Source organism: Mustela putorius, unplaced genomic scaffold (assembly GCF_011764305.1).
Source record: "Mustela putorius furo isolate JIRA1106 unplaced genomic scaffold, ASM1176430v1.1 tig00000407_pilon_pilon_pilon, whole genome shotgun sequence".
Lineage (NCBI taxonomy): Eukaryota > Metazoa > Chordata > Mammalia > Carnivora > Mustelidae > Mustela > Mustela putorius.
In genome coordinates, this window is record NW_025421373.1 from 10,540,449 (window position 1) to 10,563,522 (window position 23,074).

At 35.6% G+C, this 23,074-nt stretch overlaps 2 protein-coding genes across 2 annotated transcripts in view; one reads left to right on the forward strand and one right to left on the reverse strand.

The window, feature by feature from the left end:
* The window catches only part of NUP155 (nucleoporin 155), a 65,539-nt gene that overhangs the window by 28,621 nt on the left and 13,844 nt on the right, over positions 1-23,074 (reverse strand). Inside the window, exons 7-20 of the mRNA XM_004737995.3 lie at positions 22,655-22,760; positions 21,811-21,884; positions 21,179-21,270; positions 19,115-19,212; positions 18,471-18,623; positions 17,435-17,535; positions 13,948-14,118; positions 12,097-12,207; positions 10,257-10,351; positions 9,431-9,519; positions 8,259-8,321; positions 7,584-7,731; positions 6,076-6,142; positions 4,534-4,649 (exon numbers count right to left, since the gene is read on the reverse strand). Of these exons, the coding sequence (XP_004738052.1) occupies positions 4,534-4,649; positions 6,076-6,142; positions 7,584-7,731; positions 8,259-8,321; positions 9,431-9,519; positions 10,257-10,351; positions 12,097-12,207; positions 13,948-14,118; positions 17,435-17,535; positions 18,471-18,623; positions 19,115-19,212; positions 21,179-21,270; positions 21,811-21,884; positions 22,655-22,760 (1,484 nt within the window). The remainder of the gene's footprint in view (positions 1-4,533; positions 4,650-6,075; positions 6,143-7,583; positions 7,732-8,258; positions 8,322-9,430; positions 9,520-10,256; positions 10,352-12,096; positions 12,208-13,947; positions 14,119-17,434; positions 17,536-18,470; positions 18,624-19,114; positions 19,213-21,178; positions 21,271-21,810; positions 21,885-22,654; positions 22,761-23,074) is intronic.
* Positions 158-628, forward strand: LOC101677504 (short transmembrane mitochondrial protein 1). Its single transcript, XM_004737994.3, has one exon. It carries the CDS (start codon positions 206-208, stop codon positions 347-349), a length of 144 nt encoding a protein of 47 aa, XP_004738051.1. The 5' UTR covers positions 158-205; the 3' UTR covers positions 350-628.

Consider the following 23,074-nt stretch of genomic DNA (forward strand, 5'->3'; position numbering starts at 1 on the left):
GAGCAAGCAAAAGCACAAAAGAAGGGGAATGGAGAAGCAGACTCCTTGTTGAGCAGGCGGCCTGATTCAGGACTAGATCCCAGAACCCCAGGTTCATAATCTGAGCTGAAGGCAGCCATTCAAACAAGAGAGCCACCCAGGTGTTCCTAAACAGATGCTATTTAAAACATACTTGGGGCCCTTCGCGCCTCTCCTCGCCGACGCCATGCTGCAGTTCCTGCTTGGATTTACTCTTGGCAACGTGGTTGGAATGTATCTGGCTCAGAACTATGACATACCAAACCTGGCTAAAAAACTAGAAGAAATAAAAAAGGACTTGGATGCCAAGAAGAAACCCCCTAGCTCATGAGGCGGACTCCAGCACTGCCTTCTGGATATACCGATTCTGCTGTTCTTGAGGGCCTCCTTACCATCTGAACCAAAAGTTTTTGTTTTAAATTCCAGCCTCAATAATTCTCCTGTTAGATCCTGCATTGCCTGAGAGCACAGATGGGGCCACAAGTTAAGAGCCACCCTTTTCCAGCTTCCTCACCTGTCCCTTCCTCCTTCCAGCCACTTGAGACGGCCTAAGACTGGAATTATGGTGCTAGATTAGTAAATGTGACCTTTAAAAAAAAAAAAAAAAAAACATACTTGGGGCCCCTGGTGGCTCAGTTGCTTAAACGCCAGACTCTTGATTTCAGCTTAGGCCATGATCTCAGGGTTGTGGGATCAAGCCCAGCATCAGGCTCCACGCTCACTGCGGAATCTGCTTAAGACAATCTCTCTCTCTCTCACTCTCCTATGCCCCTGCCCAACAAAGTAAATAAGTAAATCTTTAAAAAAAATATATATATATGTGTGTATATATATATATATATATATATTCAATGATTGAGAACATCAGCTCTAGGAATTCTGTAATCTAGAGAACCACCACCACAACAAATGGAAGAAAGGAAATTATGGAAGAAAAGAGAAGAAACTGAGGCTAGATCCAGGAGAGTTAATAGGATTTTCCCAAGAGAAGGGAACTAATCAGATAGTATAATAATAAAAAAAAAATAACAGAAGAAAATTCACCAAGGCTTAAGTCTAGTTCTAAATGCTTACTGAGAAAGTTTAGTTCTCAATACTCACCGAAAAAAGACATACTGAAGACATGGTGAAATTGCTAAGTTTTTAGTAATAAAGACAAAGGCATAAAAACCTTCGAAGCTAACACAAGTCATTACAGAGAAACGAGAATCAGAAAGGCAATGTATTCTTCCTCTGCAATATTAAAGTTTAGGAAGAAAATGGAATAAACTGTAAATGAAAATCTGAGAGAAAATGACTATGACCTTACAATCCATATCCATTAGGCAATAAAAAGGGAAGAAGTACTGATTTATGTTGCAACCTGGACCTCGAACATGAACCTTAAAATAATGCTAAGCAAAAAAAGCTAGATTCTAAAGACCACAAATTATATAATCCCATTTGTACGAAATGTCAACAATAGGCCAATTTGTAGATAGGACAGATTAATAAGTGTTTGAGGCTAAGGGTGGAAATGACTGCAAATGGACAAAAGAAATGTCTTTGAGTTGAAGAAAATGTTCCCAAAATGGATTATGATGATGGTTGCACAATTCTATATATTTACTAAAATTTGCAGAATCAAACATTTAAAATAAGTGAATCTTGTGGCATATAAATTACATCCTAAGAAGCTATTAACAAATACTCAGTGAAACTAACGTTGCAGGCATGAAGGGTTGGTTGAAATGAGAAAATGTTAATAAAAGGAAAAAATATAATCTCTGCAAAATGCAGACAACATTTGACAAATTCCAATACTCACTTTATATGAAAACTCAATAAAACAGAAATAGATGAATACTTTCTTAGTATGATGAACTATCTATGTAGGCATAATCTTTAATGCAGAAACACTGTAAGCTTTCTCACTGAAGTCAGGAGCAGGACCCAGATGCCCACTGTATTTCCACTACCATTTAACACGGTGTTGGAAATATCAGCCTATATAGACAGAAAAAAGCAACCAGAGCTAGAAAAAAAAGGTAAAATTATCTCTATTTGTAGATGACAGGACTATATATCTGAAAAACCCAAAACACTCAATGAAAAAAGTACTAACTGAAGAGAAATTATTAAAGTAGCAGGGTATTCAATTAACAGACAACTTCAGTTATAACTGTAAACTTCAATGAACTGCTAAGAACCTATTAACATAAGAATATAATGTTAAAAAAAAAAAAGAAAAAGAAAAAATACCTTACAACTAAAATTTCAGGTAATTTCCAAGAAGGATACTGGTGGAGGGTAGGGGAAAAAGGAGTAATAATAGTTCTGTCCAATTACTAATGCTGACAGAGATATGTATTTTTCAGAATTTAAAACTAACTACTAGAGAAAGAAAATCACGTATAAAACTTCTAAATCTGTGTTTGGGGTAGGAAGAAGTCTGATCAATCCAGTAAAATAAGGGAATGGGGAAGGAAAGAAAAACAAACAAAACATACAACAAAAGGCAAAATTCAGGATGGTGAGAATAAGATCAAACATTAAATTAAAGCGAAACATGGGTAGAGGTTAAACCATCTTATGAAAAGATAAAGACTCTTAAACTATGTTAACAAAAGAAGGGAGAAATCAATTTATATGTTAAGATATATTTTACAGAGTGTTCCAAAGGCTCAAAATAAAGAAAACTGGTATAACTTTCTCAGGAGACAATACTACATATCAACTTTTTTTTTCTTTTTAATGTTAGTCCTTTAAAAAAAAAAAAAAAAAGATTTTATTTATTTATTTATTTGTCAGAGAGAGAGAGAGAGAGAGAGAGCGAGCACACAAGCAGGCAGAGGCAGAGACAGAAGCAGGCTCCCTGCCTAGCAAGGAGCCTGATGCGGGGCTCAATCCCAGGACCCGGAGATCATAACCTGAGCTGAAGGCGGAGGCTTAACCCACTGAGCCACCCAGGTACCCCTATATATCAACATTTTAAAAAAAGTCCTTACACCCAATAATTCTATTTCTCAAGAAATTCATTGAAGATTACTGAACAAGTACACAAACATGTATAAAGAGGAGTAACCACTGCACCTTGTTTATAACATGAAAAACAGAAACACTACAATTATTAGTAGAGTTATACATTAAATGTTTGCATATAAATAATGGCAAAATATGCAGCCAATATACAAATTATTTATTCCACTGATTTGGAAAGTTCTAAACTACATAGTGAGTATATACAATAGATACAGTATATACAGTATATAATACAATGAGTGTATACAATGTTTCATAAAAGTGTGCCTATTTAGATTCTATTGCAATTTTTAAAAACTTTTTTCTTAATTATTATTATTATCTTTTTTTTTTAGGGAGAAGACCTAAGGTTCGAGCAGCAGGAGAATGATACAATGTTGAATATGATGTCACAGAACAGTCCCTCTGTCCCACTGAGTGACAGCGGCAACTGGCACAGTCACAGGGCAAGGATGCAATCAAGGGTTTTCTTTCAGCAGCAACTACCAAATCTTGGCCCCAGGGTTTGTCAGGGGAGGACCTATGAAAGTGTCTATTTGCAATTTTAAATAAATACCTTTATATGTTTCATATAGTTTATACTCATATTTCAGATTATAAATTTTCTGGTAAGTAAAGTGAAATCTTTACAAAAAGACCAAATTATTTCTATAATAAAATTTTTTTTTATCCTAAGTGTACCCCCACACAAAAACTCTATAAGGTATGTTCACATCAGCATTTTTCATAGCAACCAAAAAGCTAATAACATAACCCAAATGAGCATCACCTGATGAACTGAAAAATGAAACAAAGTACAATACACATTAAAACACGTGAAACTTGAAAATATGCTCAAAGAAGCCAGAAACAAAAGGCCACATTTCCATTTACATAGAAGGTCCAGAATATAGTAGGTCCACAGACACAGACAGATCAGTGGCTGCTAGGGACAGGTAATGAGGAGTGCTATGGACTGTTTGTGTCCCACTGTATTTCAATATTGAAGTCCCAATTCCCAGAGTGATTGTATTAGGAGGTGGTAACTCTGGGAGGTAATTAGGGTTAGATCCGTTGATGAGAGTGAAGCCCCACAATGAGATTAATAGCCTTATAAGAGACCAGAGAGCTTGTCACTTAGTTTTCTGTCTGCCATGTTAGGACACAGAAAGAAAGCAGCTGCCTATAAATGAGGAAGAGGGTCCTCACCAGAACCCAACCATGCTAGCACCCTGATCTCAGACTTCCAGCCTCCAGAACTTTGAGAAATAAATGTTTGTTGTTTAAGCCATTCTATGGTATTATTGCTACTGTGGCCTGAAAGAGGGAGTAATTGCTAATGCGTAAAGGGTTCCTTTTTGGCATGATGAAAATATGCTGGAATTAGAGGTGATAATAGCATCAACTTATAAATATACTACTGAACTAAAATTTTAAAGGATGAATTTTATAACAAGAATTCTATCTCAGAGAGAAAAAGGAAAAAATAGGCAAATAAATCTTATTTATTCTTACTTTGGATTTCCTAAGGGTCCTCCTGCAAATTGGGAGTTTCGGTCTAGAAACTCTTGCAAACCTTTTAGTTCTTGCAGCACTGACTCCAACAGTTGGGAGGGAACACTACTTTCAATCTGTAAGAAAAAAAGTATTTTCAAAAGCTTTAAAACACTTGAAAAATTGTATATGTAAAAAATATACTTTATAATTGAATGTCAAGTTTCAATTTTTAAGTTTCCTATCTTCATTAATAGTAATCATTTATGCTTGTGACCAGAATAAAGGGCTAGATACCCACATCCCTCCCATCCCGCTCTGTTTTGTTTTAGGTATAAATGACATACAGTAATTGATAGCTTTTTATGTTTTAATACAGTCATCACCCAAACCACAATATAGAATATTTCCAACACCCAAGAAGTTCCCTAATGCTCCTTTCTAGTCACTAGTCATTCCATCTACCAGGTAGCCACTTTTTTTTTTTTAAAGATTTTATTTATTTGACACACAGAGAGAGAAATCACAAGTAGGCAGAGAGGCAGGCAGAGAGAGAGAGAGAGGGGGAAGCAGGCTTTCCGCTGAGGAGAGAGCCTGATGTGGGGATCAATCCCAGGACCCTGAGATCATGACCTGAGCCAAAGGCAGAGGCTTAACTCACTGAGCCACCCAGGTACCCGGTGGCCACTTTTCTTATTGTCAACAACAGTTAGTTTTGCCTGTTCTTGAACTTTATATAAATGGAATCATATACTATGTTAAATAAATACATTCTTCTTAGAAATGTGAACTTTAAAAAGTATCAGAATTGAAAAAATATTTGGTATCTTTCAGATTTAAAAAGAAAAAAGTTTAAATTGCATTCATATTTCATGTTGAAAAATTTTTACTAACTGAATTTATGATAATACAAAGTTTTACAAAATCTATTCTTTTTTCTTTTTTTTTTTTAAAAGATTTTATTTATTGATTTGAGAGAGCACAAGTGAGAGTGAGAACAAGAGAGACGAGCAGGAGGAATAGGGAGAAGTAGGATCCCTGCCGAGCAGGGAACCCGAAGTGTGGCTCCATCCCAGGGCTCTGGGATCATGACCTGTGCCAAAGGCACACCTTAACAGACAGAGCCACCCAAGCGCCCGTACAGGATCTATTCTTACAGCACTCCAGAAAGTATACTAATGCATGGAAATCAGTAGTGGGTTCCTGGAGTTCGGGAGCATATAAGCAAAACACTAAATAATGGCTCTGAGTAATATTAAGTATTAGGAGTTATTCTGTTTAACACTCACAACAACCTTAAGAAGAAGAGGACTTATTGTTCTCTTCTTATAGTGAGGTATCAGACTAAAATATTAAGAAAATGACTCATCATTTATGTAAGTGACAGAGCTGGGACTTCACCCAGGGCAAGGAGAGTTTATCAGACATGTACACAAACCTGTACATAAAGAATAACCATTGCATCTTGTTTATAACACCAAGAAATGTGAAATAATCTATTAATACAATTAAATCATAAACTGGTTACACACAGCAATGAAATGCGTTATACAGTACACTTACTGCAGTGATTTCTCTGTTGCCACTCTTGAATACTCTCTCCACAACTAAACTAGCATCCCAGATATTTCTGAAATAAAAGATGTTTTAATAATTATACTGTGCAAACAAAAAACAAATACACTATGTAGTAAATTCCTTTGTGTGTTTGTCAAAGTACGGCAATGATTTAACACTTTACAAAGTTATCCAAAAGAATGGAAAACAAGATTTCTTTTTTTTTTTTTTTAAAGATTTTATTTATTTATCAGAGAGAGAGAGGAGGAGAGAGCGAGCACAGGCAGACAGAATGGCAGGCAGAGGCAGAGGGAGAAGCAGGCTCCCTGCTGAGCAAGGAGCCCGATGTGGGACTCGATCCCAGGACGCTAGGATCATGACCTGAGCCGAAGGCAGCTGCTCAACCAACTGAGCCACCCAGGTGTCCCGGAAAACAAGATTTCTAAACCTGATTTATCTAAGTTATTTCACATAATGAAATACTGCTAGAGAAAAATCAAAAGACTATGGGCAATGAATTGTAAACAAGTGTGTTGCACTGTTTCACATTTTAAGCAAATGATTCTAATGAAAGCATCCACTTCAAATCTAAGACAAATATAGAACAGACAGGATAATTAACTAGATGATATGGTAGACTAATGCAAAAATGGCTGTAATTCTTTGTTCCTCATTATACTTATCCTTTTTACAAGATGACTTTGATCTGTCTCTCATAATGAGTGTATTTCCCATTTTTTACTGGATTCTATTTTTGAATCTGGGTTGGCATGGAGATGTTTCCCTGGTCCAGTGAATGAGGTTAAAATGATGGTAAGCCAACTCTAAACTTAGGTAGGCATCAAGAAGCTTTGCAAATGTCTACCCCTGTCTCACCGCATGGAGGTGTTTCCCTGGCTCAGTGAATGAGGTTAAATTGATGGTAAGCCAACTCTAAACTTAGGTAGGCATCAAGAGGCTTTGCAAATGTCTACCCCTGTCTCACCTTGCCATCACCAAATGAATAGTAATCCTTATCTAACCTGCCAGGGGATGACAGAGCATATGAAAACAACCCAACTGCCTCAGCAGAGACCATTCTAGACCAGCATACAAACATGACCCTAAATATGTGAGAATCCAGCCAAAATTGACAGAACTCTCTTCAACCTGACAGCTGAATGTATATAAATGAGTGAGTCCAGCTCAGTCAAACCAGAACTGCCTCGCCGACTTGCAGATACACTTCACTGAGTTAATGGGGTGGTTTGTAACACTGTATGTTAATACATATGTGTATGCATATATATAAAACACAACACCACATATAGATGGTTAGATGATTTAAAAAAAAAGCTAAACAATCACAGATTGTTTAGAAAATAGAAAACAATCATATTGATAAACAAGTGAGCTAAAACAAGTATAAGTAAAATTTAACGGGAATAAATGATGTCCCAAATTTAGTTAAAAATATTCAACTACACAAAACAAGAAAAGGTAAGCAACAGTTGGTTATTCCATGCAAAACTTACCCCATGATTCGAGAAAAGTAAATGCAAATACCATTGTGTTTTCCAGAGTACACAATCTCTGGTGCAGCCATACAACTCATACTTGCAGCCTGAGTTGCTGGGTTTCCTGAGATACACACTGGAGTCGACATGGCAGGAGGATGTACACCTTGTACACAATGTAAGAAAGACAAATCTTTAAATTTAACCTTAAACATTCACCATCCACAATAACCAAAGCCTCTTTATCTAGGCCTAAAGGCAAGAAAATTTACAAAAATACTGGAATAATCAGATACTGAATTTGGTTTTTCCTAATAAGACACTCAGATTGGACGGATGCTCCCAGGTAGGCTTTCAAGTGTCGGCATGCAGGATAAAAGGCAAAAAAACTTCTGGTCACCCCTCCTTAACGTCGGGTATCAGAGAGCTAATCATACAGATTTCATGGCTAAAACTTGAATCCTGGTACCCAAATAAGGAGCTTTCAGGTATACTACTACAAGTGTTCCTATGCAAAGGCACGCACTCATGGCCAAATGTCAATACTTGTTTGGATGTAACTTCTATTCAATTACATTATTTGCAAGAGACTAGGGCAGGTTAGTATTTCTTTCACTAAGCTTTAAGGATAATAGTGTTAGCTCTTCAAAAAGACTAGTAGTAGTATCAGTATAAAACAAAGAAAAGAGGTACCTTGAGATGGTGTTCCCAAAAATGATGGATTTGGGTATGGACTACTACTAGGAATAGGAGAACCTAAAAAGAAAAAAAAAAAATCAACATTTATAAAATAACCTCTAAATCTTTTAAATTTGATTAAATTAGGCAGAGAAGCTGTTTCTAAGCATGAGTGAGGAGTGGCACCATCCATGAAATATTTATTTATTTATTTTTAAGGATTTTATTTATTTATTTGACCAAGAGAGACACAGCGAGAGAAGGGACACAAGCAGGAGCAGGAGAGGGAGAAGCAGGATCCCCCTGAGGAGGGAGCCTGATGCGGGGCTCAATCCCAGATCCCTGGGATCATGACCTGAACTGAAGGCAGACGCTAAGTAACTGAACCACCCAGGTGCCCCCATGAAATATTTAAGATTTAGGGACTCCACTCATTTCCCAGGAACTTTCTAACAATTCCCACTTTGGAAAACACTGAGGTAGAAGTTTAGTTATAATTTAATCATTCACCTCCTTCCTTTTGGATAAATAACAAATGAGTTCTGTAAATACTAATAGTTACATGTTATTTTGTTCTCTAACATAAAGAACTCAGTATACCATCACTTTTTTTTTAATAATTTTAATTTTTTTAAAGATTTTATTTATTTGACAGATAGATATCACAAGTAGGCAGAAAGGCGGGCAGAGAGAGAGGAGGAAGCAGGCTCCCTGCCGAGCAGAGAGCCCGATGCAGGGCTCGATCCCACGACCCTGGGATCATGACCTGAGCTGAAGGCAGAGGCTTTAACCCACTGAGCCACCCAGGTGCCCCTATACCATCACTTTTAAGAGTCAGCATCTATAGGGGCACCTGGGTGGCTCAGTGGTTTAAGCCTCTGCCTTCAGCTCGGGTCATGATCTCAGGGTCCTGGGATCGAGCCCCACATTGGGCTCTCTGCTCAGCAGGGAGCCTGCTTCCCCCTCTCTCTCTCTGCCCACCTCTCTGCCTACTTGTGATCTCTCTCTATCTATTAAATAAATAAATATCTTAAAAAAAAAAAAGTTAGCATCTATAGAATTATTCACCCAATAAAACAGTAGCAGTAAATAAAATATAATAAAAAGGTTTGTTCATGAAAATGTTCTACATAGTTTCTAAAATTCAAACTCTTAGAAATAGTCTCATTTCAGTATTTTGTACTCACTAGAGTAGACAGGAGACCCCAAGATGGGACCAACGTTACTTGGAGCAGGAAGAGTGGTTGGAAATCTCATCTGTGCTTCACCACCGTACCTGTTTTTATGACAAAGGAGGTTGAGTTTATTCAGTGAAATTATCCACCTTAAAAGCTGGAATTGTTCCAAGTCCTGCTAGCTCCCAAATAAATGCTTTAAACATTAGAGACTTTATGGTATTGTGTTTACAGTGCTTGCATCTATAAGCATAGATACAACATTTACTTAAACACTGTTGACTTGAAACTCCACCAGAAAGAATTATAAAGTACTCTAGCAGTTTCTAAGAAGGGTTAGCAAAGCACAGAATCTACTTAAGAGTGTATGGCTCTGTAATTTTCATGCCAAATTGTGGTGAGACAGCACTTGAAAAACTGTTTTAAACAAATCACGTTTCAAATTCTTACATGCAGCTATTTTCAAATAAAAATATTGTTTTGATACCAAGTTTCCTTGAAGTGATTCAGAATCCCTCAATGCCACTGATACAAATAAAGCAGAATTGGTATAGTGTTTTAGGAAGTAAAAAAGATATGGTAACTGAAGTAGAAAGAGGTGTAAAAAAAAGATTAGACAGAAGAAATTGGAGAACAGAACCCAGAGTAAGGGAAACAATTCATACATTGTGCTAATCTACGTACTTCTATTAGTATTAGTCTTTCCAGATTTCAGTCTTGCAAAAAGATTTTAGTATCTTGCTTATATAGTTCTTCAACTATTTGGTAAGCCCTTAAACTATCACACTGACCAAAGCAATCATTAAAAAAAGTGGCTGAGAACAAAAACCTGACATACCTGAAGAAAGCCCGAGTGGCCCATGCAGATACTTCTCTATCACAGGCAGCAGTAGAACAAGCAAGGATAAGGCAGGTTGCACAAGCCTGGTCTTCCTGTTAAAAAAAAAAAAAAATTCTTCCCTTTAATTAAACAGAAACATTTAAAAGGTTTTGGTTATTTTTGTATCCAGTGTTTCAGTTTGTGCCTAGCACAGAGTAGGTGCTCAGTATATATTTGCTAAGTGAATGAAATCAGTTGGTATGAAAAAGGAAAAAGCTTATCATAGGCACTATCCTTAAAGGATGCTTTCTCTTTTTATCTAGATTCTATTTTAGTTCGTAGTTTAATCCCCCAATTTTTTTTCTCATAGTCTTTTTACCTTTACAAAAATAACAACAACAATATAGCTATTTATTAAATAACTGTCATGTGCCAGGTACTATATTAAAAGTTAATTCTAATCAATGAAACAAGATGGGATTGGGAGGGAGACAAACCATAAGTGACTCTTAATCTCACAAAACAAACTGAGGGTTGCTGGGGGGAGGGGAGTTGGGAGAAGGGGGGTGGGGTTATGGACATTGGGGAGGGTATGGGCTTTGGTGAGTGCTGTGAAGTGTGTAAACCTGGCGATTCACAGACCTGTACCCCTGGGGATAAAAATATATGTTTATAAAAAAAAAGTTAATTCCAGTAAATATAATAACCATTGAAGTTATTTTAGTTAAAATAATAGTTAATAAATAAAAAATTAATAAAGTTAATAAAATAAAAATAGTTAAGAATAACTATAATAAAAGTTATTTTTTTTTAAAGATTTTATTTTTATTTATTTATTTGACAGAGAGAAATCACAAGTAAGCAGAGAGGCAGGCAGAGAGAGAGAGAGGAGGAAGCAGGCTCCCTGCTGAGCAGAGAGCCCGATGCGGGACTCGATTCCAGGACCCTGAGATCATGACCTGAGCCGAAGGCAGCGGCTTAACCACTGAGCCACCCAGGCACCCTAAAAGTTAATTTTTATATTAAAAATTAATTCCCACATCATACACTATTTTAATGCCTGTTTTAGACATGAAGTTCACAGTTCAGGTAAGCACAGTTCACACAGAAGTTCACAGAATTCAGGTAATCTAATCTACCCTGGTGGTAGAGCTGGTAATTTGAATCTAATGTCTCTGTATTTAACTTTGATCTGATCTTCTATTTTTTTTTTAAGATTTTTATTTATTTATTTGACAGAGAGATGGAGAGAGAGCACAAGTAGGTAGAGAGAGAAAGGGAAAAGCAAGCTCTGCTGAGCATGGAGCCTGATGCGGGACTGGGATCAAGACTTGAGCTGAAGGCAGCCACTTAAGCATCTGAGCAACCCTGGCACCTTGATCTAACAGTCTTGATCTTAAGCTTCCTGAGTTTTACCTTCTCAATTCTAGCAATGGCTCTGAAATACTAATGGCCTTATCACCATTGCCCCAAATTTTTTCATCAGCTCATTGGCAAAATATAAAAAAAATTTAAAAATTAAAAAAAAAAAAAAAAAAAAAAGATTTGTCCACAAATATCCCTTTAGTAAAAATGCATTTATCATGTAACTTGAACATGAATCTCTTACTAGTATACTTTAATAAGAACTTATTAATAATAGCAAATAAAAATCTGAGTTTATTGTATAAGCTTTACTTATTAATACTGCTCCCAAATACTAGCATACACATAATGACCAACGTAAAGAAAGGAAGAGTGCTAAGATTACCTATTAATTACAGTATTTTGATCCTAACTTACATAAAATTCAGGCATTATTCTCATTGTTCTATTCTTTAAAATACCATAATATTTTTTAAAAAGTACAAATAATTACCTGATGTAATTTAAAGAATCTTTCGATCTCTTCTCCATCTCCACCCACATTACTCACAAGTAGATGCCTCAGTTGATCTACAGGTCTAAGTTTATGAAACATAAGACTTCCCTAAACAGTTAAAACAAAACAAAACAAAACACTACCATAAATAACAGATTTATCAGCATGGCTGGCATCAACTGATCCTCCTATCTTATCTAATAAAATCAATAAAACAAACAAAAAAACTCCTTCAATAATACAAAGTAAACTGGGCAAAAGAACATCTACATTTCAACTCCTAACCTATACTAGATCTATATATGCCTAAAGAAAATTTAATAAGAAAACACTGCTCTGTAACACACAAAACATATTCGCATTTGCTATTACCATGCATAAAACACAGGTTTATAAAACGTTGTATCTACAGAGCCAGAACCTTATTTTATTTTTTGGTGGAGGTCAGTGTTTTCTTATTAAATTTAGAAAGTTGTTATATAGGTTCAAGTAAATACTTACATTTAGAATATGATAAAAGCTGTCCCTCAAACCAGAAGATTAAAGTTAGATTATCCATTAATTATGTTGGTGTAAGTAAGTCTATTTAGAAAAAACTGAAGCTGGAGATCCTTAATCATATATCAGGATGAATTCCAAATAGATCAGAGATTTAAAGGACAAAAATAAAACTATAATAGTACTAAAAGCAACTATGGGTGAATTTTTTTTTAAATAAACCCCCACAATGAGGAAGTTTTTTTTTTTAACTACTTTTATAAATCTCAAAAAAAAAAAAAAAAAAACAAAACCAGAAAATGTTGACTACTTATATGCTTACCTCTATGGGGAAAATCTCAATAAACAAAATAAAGTGAAATACCAGGAAAAATACGATACTAGAATTATAAAAAGTTTCATTAATAAAGAGCTTCTATAAATCAAAATGAAAAAGAGAACTTAGTAAAATAGGAATAGATAGTCCATAGAAAAATAAACACTTGTAAAGACCATCCATCTTACTCTTAATAAAATGGTATATTATATTTGGACAGGATGTAAAGTAACAGGCACTCAATATTTATCGATAGTGAATGGATCTATGAATACAGGGGAATTTGGCAAAATCTATCAAAATTAGAAACACACATATTCTTTTGCCCAGCAGATATAATTCTACAGCTTTATTCACACACACAGAAAATGATACACACTTAAGGTTGTAGCATTACGAACAGCAAAAAATAATTCATTAATAGGAACCTAGTTAAATAGGGTACATTCATATAAAAGAAAACCTTTCAAATACAAAATAGAATGAGAATGTTCTTTAATGATATGGAAAGATCTCTAAAATATATATTTGAGATATAAAAAACAATATAAAACAATGTATATAATACATTACCATTTATTTAGAAATATATTTCATTGTTTCTATATCTACACCTCTCGAAGGATACACAGATGCTGATGACATGGCTGTCTGTAGGAAAGGGACCTCAAATGGAGGGGAGATATTGCTCTGTATACTCGTTATACCATTTGGATTTTAAATTCATCACTATTCCAAAATCAAATATTAAAAGTGTTTTAATAAGTGAGTAGTATAAAAATAAACTTAGGTTATTTTGTTTTATGCTGCTGAACACTGGTACTAGAAATGCTACTTTAGAAAAAGTGTAACACTTTTTAAAACAGCAAGTTCTTTTCATCGCATTTTTGGTAGTTACAAACTATTCCTCAAGAATACTTGCAGGAGTAAACATTCCTAAAGTACTTAATGACTCTATGAAGCAAATATAGCAGAACACTTAACATTAAACATCGCTTCTTTTTTGTCTCCACCTTAACAGAGTATGTACATACCTGTGCTGAGAGGAGAACAAATTTCTTTGGAGGCAACATGTGCTGCTGTACTACAACTGGTGAGTCAGTTATTGGAATATGGTCCTTATTTAAGGGTGTAATTATTTTATCTACTTTCAACTCATCTATTGCAGAAAGAGCCCAGGAATGACCATCAACACGGGTTGTCATCTATGCAAAAGAAATAAACTTTTTATACCTGTTATTAAAGTTACATAAAGCAAATCTTCCAAAAAAGAAAAAAAAAACATGTAGACCTAATTTCTAAGGAAAATCAGAATTTTACAAATAACACATGAATGAACATTCCTAAGTTTCTATTTAATGCTCTACAGTCTATTCCTTCAATTAAGCCAGCTTCTATGACAATAATCCTTCATAGAAGAAGGCAAAGGCAAAATTTTCTTAAGATAAACTGTGAATAGGGTTTATTAAAACTTTAATTCTTTCGATAACCAAAAACTGTATTTTATCATCTTTCCAGGATAGACTGGATAGGATAATACTTACATTTTGCTGACGTTTAGATTTTTGTTCTCTTCTGAAGGTTCTGCTTTTTAAGCTATTTTTTAAAGTGTTTAAATTTATAAAAAATTTCAAGCATCTAAAAATGTTTCAAGCACAGTAACTATCCATATGCCCAATACGTAGATATAGTAACTGTTAGCATTTTGCCATACCTGTTTTCTCTAATATATAGATTCATATATATATATATATATAAATCTAATATACATATATTATCTACCTATATATATCTTTTAACTGAACCATTTGAATGTGCTGGATAACATATGTCACTGCCAAATACTTTTGCATGCATCTCCTAAAAACAAGAATGTTCTCTTATACAGCCACAATACTGTAACATTAAAGAATATTAACAATAATCTAATGTCCAACCAATATAGAATTTCACATTGTCCCAATATCTTTTATAGCTGTTATAGGCAGAATACAATTTGCACGACATTTATTTTTTTTTTTTTTTTTTTTTTTTAAAGATTTTTTTTATTTATTTGACAGAGAGAGAGATCACAAGTAGGCAGAGAGGCAGGCAGAGAGAGAGAGGGAAGCAGGCTCCCCGCTGAGCAGAGAGCCCGATGCGGGGCTCGATCCCAGGACCCTGAGATCATGACCTGAGCCGAAGGCAGCGGCTTAATCCACTGAGCCACCCAGGCGCCCCTGCACGACATTTATATTTGGTAGTTATTTTTCTTTAAAAAAAAAAAAGGCCATATTTGGGAACAATTCAAGTACTATACAAATGAAATGAGATGCTGTACAGCTTTAGCTAAAAAAATATTCATAGTTATCATTTATTGTTTCCTGTGTGCCAGGCAGTGTGTTGAATGCTTTATACATATGAACTCATTAAATCCTACAACAAACTCATAGAGGTAGGTTTTATTACAACTATAATAGACAAGGTAATTGAGAGCCAGAGACATACTAAATCCGTTGAGCCACAGTTTTAAGGAACTGGAGGCAAAATCCAAACTTGCATTCCCTAACAGTGTGCTCCCATCAGGACAGGGTTCGTATCTTATTGAGTTCTGAACCCTCGCAGTCTATCACTGGTACTAGAAGTACCAGTAGACTCAGACCAGTGATAGACTATCAGACCAGTGATAGACAGAATGAGACTCATGATCAGTGCTCAGAGAAGTTTAAAGGAAAGAATTGAGAAAAGTGCTTCCTGCCTCCATACCTACCTACCACCTGCCCCTACCCCAGCTCCTTGGGCCATGTCAGAAACTTGTAAGAGTCTATTCAAACCACTCCCCCATCCCTAGGGATGGTTTCTACCTCCTCCCATCTATGTACCTCTTCCTGCTCCCCCAACAAAAAAGGGCTTAAATTTGAGAATAACCAGAAGTAATCAGCAGCACCTGAAAACAAAATACCTTTAAAGAGAGGATTCCAAAGGGAGTCTCAGACATTCATGCCCTAGTGGATGTTGGTCTATCTGGTTTGATCAGCATCCTCAAGGGGGCAGGCAGCATGAGCTATGCAAGGGCATTTAGAAGAAATAAATGGGGTGGAATAGGGGATACCAACAGTGGGAACCAGAGCCAGTCTTCCCTAGCCATATCCTTGGAGGTGCTGGACACTCCTTAGCTCCTTTTGTGCTGAGGGCTGAAATGTGCAGCCAAGGTGTGAGACTGGTCTGGGATAGGCAGGGGCTGCACCCCTATCCAGCACCTGTACATCAATTTCATGGAATGTGTGATAGTATCTGCTTTTAAAATACAATTATGTGTTTATGTGTAAACATTTGTATCTGTAGGGAAGAGAGATGAAAACAAGATGGGGATAATGTTGGTAATTGTCTAATGTGGGATTCACTTTATCATTCCTCTATTCTTTTGTATGTTCAAAAATTTCTATAATTAAGGGGCACTCTTAAATAAACAAAATCTTTAGGCAGAACTATAAATTAAAGGCATCATTAAGATAAAATTCTAAGGGGTGCCTGGGTGGCTCAGTCAGTTAAGTGTCCAGCTCTTGATTTTGGCTCAGGTAATGTTCTCAGGGTGATGAGATGGACCCTTCATCAGGCTCGGCATTCAGCAGGGAGTCTGCTTGAAATTCTCTCTCCTTTTGCCACTTCCTCACCCCACATACATACACACTCTCTCTCTAAAATAAATAAAATATATTAAAAAAGACAAAATTCTTTTATTTATTTATTTTTTAAAAGACATTATGTATTCATTTGTCAGAGACAGTCAGTGAGCGAGCACACAAGCAGGGGAACAGTAGGTAGAAGGAGAAGCAGCTCCCCGGTGAGCAAGAAACCTGACACAGGACTTGATCCCAGGAGCCTAGGATCATGACCTGAGCCAAAGGCAGATGTCCAACTGACTGAGCCACTCAGGCATCCCAAAAAAGATACAAATCTAATCATAACTATAGTAGATGACCTCATAATTAAGTGACTAAAAACATATTTAAATGGCACAAAAGTGGGGCGCCTTGGTGGCTCAGTGGGTTAAGCCGCTGCCTTCGGCTCAGGTCATGATCTCAGGGTCCTGGGATCGAGTCCCGCATCGGGCTCTCTGCTCGGCAGGGAGCCTGCTTCCCTCTCTCTCTCTCTCTGCCTGCCTCTCTGCCTACTTGTGATTTCTCTCTGTCAAATAAATAAATAAAATCTTTAAAAAAAAAAATAAATAAATAAATAAATAAATAAATGGCACAAAAGTAATTTCAGAAAATGTATATGCATTTTCGGGTACATTATGAGAAAGATTCTAAAAGGATTCCAATGTTTAAAGATATATTTAATGATTACCACAATGACTTCTGACCTCACAGAATAAATAAAAATGACGAATTAGTAGGATACACTTCTTTTCAATATGATTTCTAATCATATATGATTGCTCAACATAAATGTTATCACAACATAAAGATTCTTATAATTTTATTTTTTACTTAAAATAATAAATTACATAAAAATATCAAGATTCTCAGGATAACTTACCTGGGTTTCCATCATAGGCTTTTGGAAAGGAAATGTATCATGGTTGACACACCACAAGATGTCATTATCTTCATTTTCTGAAGCTGCCATCAGTAGAACGCCTAGAAGTTTAATACATAAAATCTTATTATATGATGCTAAATAACATGCATCCCTAATGATCTTAAAAATATTAACCACGGGCGCCTGGGTGGCTCAGTGGGCTAAGCCGCTGCCTTCGGCTCAGGTCATCATCTCAGGGTCCTGGGATTGAGTCCCGCATCGGGCTCTCTGCTCCGCACGGGGCCTGCTTCCCTTCCTCTCTCTCTGCCTGCTTCTCTGCCTACTTGTGATCTCTGTCTGTCAAATAAATAAATAAAATCTTTAAAAAAAAAAATATTAACCACTAACATTAATATGTGTAACATACATATATAACATGCATTGTTATAAGTAAAAAAGTCACAAAATGAAAAAAAATTAATCCCTTGAAAGGACATATAATCATTGATAGGATAGAGTCAATTAAGTATTCCAGATCTTATACTTCATTTCTTTCAAGTAAACACTTTTTCACATCTTAAAATTTCTGACATAAGGATATATTTTCCAATCAATGAGCTTATGAATTTAACTGACTTAAAAAAGTATACTTAGTACATTAAAAATGTGACTTCCAATCAGTGGTATCGAATATTCAATGAATAGAATTTCATGTACTGATCATCTCAATATATCATGAATAAAAATGATGAAGTTACTAGTGGAATGGCAGAGTAAACCATAAAAGTATCATCTTAGCAATATTAGTTGATTTTGAAATATACTCTCCTGTGCTCAATTTCAGCTCCTTCTGCTAACTTATTCCCTTTATATTGACTTTAGTGATATCAGCCTTAAGTCCACTGGATGGTTATAGGTGATAAGGGCGTAATTAGTGTAAGAAATTAAAATATTCCAAATTTTACTGGAAAATTTATTATTTTCAAATGGCTCAGATGACACTTTAACAATTTGAAAAATCCAATCTTAAATCTGAAAGGATAGCAGAACCTACCTTTACTGTAAAGAGCTTTATGTACTTTTGAAGGTTTTTCCACTGTTGAAGACGCTGAGAATCCAGGAGGTAAGCGGACATGAACCAGTGTCAATGTATTAGGTCGTGCTAATGGTTGTCTGAATGGACAAGTGCTGAAATATAACCTTACACCTAATGATGGGATAAAATTATACATCAGTAACAGAAAATGAAAGACTTGAGGTACTTTCGCTACTGATGCAATTCCACAGTGAAATACAGACACCTGTTAAAATGTCATAGAATCACTTTCCTGACTAATCTTAAATCACCACATGTAAAAACACCTGAAGTAGAGTTCCAAGAAAATGTCACTTGGAATTGACAGGTGAACCAACGCATTTTAGCAGAAGAGATCTGCAACTAAAAGCCAGAAGAGCCCTTTTTCCTATTCAGGCTGTCACAGAATATTAGCCACTTTACTGTTCTGGCTTAGTTTTTCATCTATAACATGAGGAAACAAAACCAGAAGAATCTTCCAATTTTCAAAATCCTTAATTTTATGAATTATTAATATGGCTTGAAAATTGATATGGAAGTAAAATACATTCCTAATAAATTTCCAGATCTAAGGATCACCAAGTTCTAAATGCAAAAGCAGACATATAAATTAAACAACATACCTGCATGTGTGACTGCCAGTAACTGACAGTCCAGTGATTCAGAATTTTCAATCACTGCTATTTGAACAATTGGCTTAAAAACAGAACGATCTATGGTCCTACAAGAAAGGAAAAAAACTAAAGTCTAATATGCTAAAACAAGACTAACTTCTTAAAAAAATAATATAATAGCAGCAAGAGCAGGGAAAAGTCCCCGAATACGAGTTTACCTTCTTAGACATGACCCTTTTCTCAAAGATCATAAAAGTAGGCTAACTCCACTGGATAAATGATTAATGAGGAATGGGGTGTCTCAGAGCATCAAAGTATCATTATAAAGATTAACACTAACTAAAAAGAAAGAAAAATGAAACTTTATTGTGGAGAAATCTGGTAAACAGCACCTTAACCAACTATTATAGTGGAAAAACTTGTGATTATGTGCCCACTGATGTAATGCTGCAAGGAGTTCACATCACCCATGTAATAAAAAAAAAAAACCCAAATTCAGAAATTGGGATATTCCACAAGTAAGACTCTTGCCCCACCCCACCAAATGTGAGTATTTAGGGAAAAAAGAAAGATGATGAGACATTTGTTGTATATTAAGACAAATGACCAATGTAATTCATGGGCTCTGACTGAATCTGGGGAAAAATGGAAAGAAAAACAGCTATGGAAGATTTTTGGGACTGTTAAGTAATGTTAATATGAACTGTACAACTACAGGATAATACTACAAAACTACTAAGGTTTTTTAGGTGTGGAATTGGTATTGTGCTTAATAGAGACTTAGGACATGGAACTTGAAGGATTTAAGGGTGAAAGTCATGTCTGCAACTTACTTTCAAATAGCTCATAAGAATGAAAGTGAGCAAATAAGGGAAAACAGTAACAACTGCTGAATTTGGATAATTTGATAGGGTGTTATCAGTTTTACCAATGCTCTTCTAGTTTTTCTGTGGATTTGAAAACATTAAAAAAAAAAAAAAGTAAAGTTGGAGAAGAAAAGGAAATGCATTTAGATTGTCTGCCTTAAGAATTTTTTTTGTCACTGAAAACCTACGAAAGCACTGAATTTTTGCTAGGATAGGTGAACGCAGCAATGACCTAAGCACATAGAAAACTGAAGTTAAATATTTGAGGTCTTTGTTATGTAAAGAGAATTTCTGCAGCTGAGCTAAATTAGTTGTGATAAAATAAATCACAGCATGGGACGCCTGGGTGGCTCAGTTGGTTAAGCGGCTGCCTTCAGCTCAGGTCATGATCCCGGCATGTGGGATCAAGTCCCATATCGGGCTCCTTGCTCAATGGGGAGCCTGCTTCTCTCTCTGTCTCTTCCTGGAACTCTGTCTGCATGTGCTCGCTCGCTCGCTCTCTCTGACAAATAAATAAATATTAAAAAAAAAAAAATCACAGCATACAGTGTCTGAAGATTTGGTTTGTAACTTGGGTACCATTACTTATCTAGGAGTCAGACATCAGACAAATCATAACATCCCTTAGTTTCAGTTTCCTCAAGAATACAATGTGAACACAATACAACTGTAAAGTTCTGTGTTCCCAAACTGCCCGTGTCAATTATCAGACCAACTAAAAACTCATACTACACAGGCCTGTTAAAAGGTTGAATGGGTGATTCCAGGGTCCTGGGATCAAGCCCTGCGTTGGACACCCTGCTTAGTAGAGAGTCTGCTTCTCCCTCCTTCTGCCCTCTCTCTCAAATAAACAAATAAGATAAATAATGGTTGGAGTAGTTACTAGCGGGAAACTTTCAGACATGTAGTTTCCTAGTGACAACTCCTGTAATTGCCTATACAGATCACCTAAAGCTTAAAAATCCAAGGAAAAGTCAAGCTGTACTTTACACTGTAAAAAAACCAGTCTGCCTTATGTTTCAAACCATCCTACATTAGAATTAACATAAGTCTTTCTCTAGGAGCTGTTTCAAACATAACCTGTAGCGCCATCTTCAACATTTCTTACCCTTTAGAGATATTTTGAAGAGGAAATAATTTTAGTATGCTGCACATATATAGTATAATGATATACCTTGTACAAACAAAATGCCTAACAATTAATTACCTAGCAATGTTTCCAGCAGCAGAGACAATAGAATTCTGTGAAACTGAGGCAACTCTGCTCATTCCTTGTCCATCCTGGCCCAAATCATATACCTGTGAATAAAAAATTGTACCCACTTAAACATAACTATCACCCACATACTTAGAAAATAAACTTTTAGAAAAAATTGTATTAAATAGACTCTTCCTTTTTAGGGATCGATCGTTTAATTTAGGCACTTTACACAGATATGGAAACATCAAAGGTCTGAAATTTCATAAAGAGAGGAGCCCTAAAAAGATTTTTTAAAAACTTAACATATAATGTATTATTTGCCCCAGGGGTACATGTCTGTGAATCATCAAGCTTACACATTTCACAGCACTCACCATAGCACATACCTTCCCCACTGTCCAAAACCCCACCCCCTACTCTACCCCCCCACCCCCCAGCAACCCTCAGTTTGTTTTGTGAGATTAAGAGTCTCTTATGGTTTGTCTCCCTCCTGATCTCATCTTGTTTCATTTTTTCCTTCCCTTAGAAAGTTCTTTAAAAAGCACACAGCTCATAGGAAAAGGTAAGAGTAACTGAATCTCTTCCTTAAAAACAGGGATATTCTTACCCCCCTTATATAGTAGTGTATTAATACTTGCCTGTATTACTCCTTTCTCAGAACGTGTATATAAAATGTTTCTAGAATTATCAATTGCAATTTGAACAATAGGATCTAAAAATAAGACAAAGGAAAAAAACCTCTAAAGATTAATGAATTAAACAGAGTAGCCATTTGTAACAAGTTTAAACTGGCTGAATTAGAACTTTGCATTTAGGGGCTTTCTCTTGCTTTGCAGGTAAGTCCTACGATATTTGCATGAGGATAAAGGTAGGAAGCATTTAAATCAGACAATATATGAAAAAAGTAGACATCAAATACTGTGACTAGATGAAGAGTCTCACAAATAAATAACTGTCTTCTTAATGAATTTTAAGCCAATCAAAAACAAGGTCTAAATTATTTCTTCATTCAACATTTAATGAATGTCCACTATATGCTAGAAACATAGGAAATAATTACACTCAGTGCATTACTTCAAGAAACTTCCAATTTAGTTTAATAAATTATTATGTGAGGACACCTGGGTGGCTGAGTTGGTTGAGTGTCCCATTCTTGATTTCGGCACAGGTAACGATCTTGGGGTCATGGGACTGAGCCCACTATCGGGGTCCATGCTCAACATGGATTCTGCTTATATCTTTTCCTTTGCTTTTCCCTCTGTTCCCCACCCCCCCAACCTCTCCCTCTCTCTCTCAAATAAATTTTTTTTTAAAAAAGGGAAGAATAAAAAGAAACCTTATGAATATATAAAAATGTTATTTATTTGATAAGACATCATTTAGTAAGACAAACTTTCAGTTAAGAATGAGAATTTCTGAAGAAAATGTTAAGCCAACAATTTTAAAAAATTCTGTTTGCCAAATTTATTGTTTTCTACTTACCATCTTCTGAAAATGTGAATTGTAGCAATGAAGGAACAAGGAAAGAAAGTGTGCTCTTTGAGTGGTTTATTTTCCTACATCTTTGGCTAAACCAACCTGCTTCTGCCTTAAAAGGAAAAATTGAAAGAAGTAAGACTTGTAAATATAGATATATTTGTCATAGGAACTAACCGTATTCCCACATATACAAAAATCCTCAAATCTTAGCAAAGTACAAATAATTGTAAATAAAGTGAGACATACTATCTGGAATAAGTATTGAGTTTAATCTTTTAATTAATAATAGAAAATGTAGTTAGCTATAATCAAATCACAGCTCTCAATGAAATCAGCTATTTCAAAACCTCATAGTGCTATGTTAATGAACTCAAATTTTAGTTACCTTAAAAACTCTTTTATTTGAAAGTTTTAACTGTATGT

Coding starts and splice junctions, on each gene's coding strand:
- LOC101677504 (XM_004737994.3), top strand. CDS start 206: ATGCTGCAGTTCCTGCTTGGATTTACTCTTGGCAACGTGGTTGGAATG.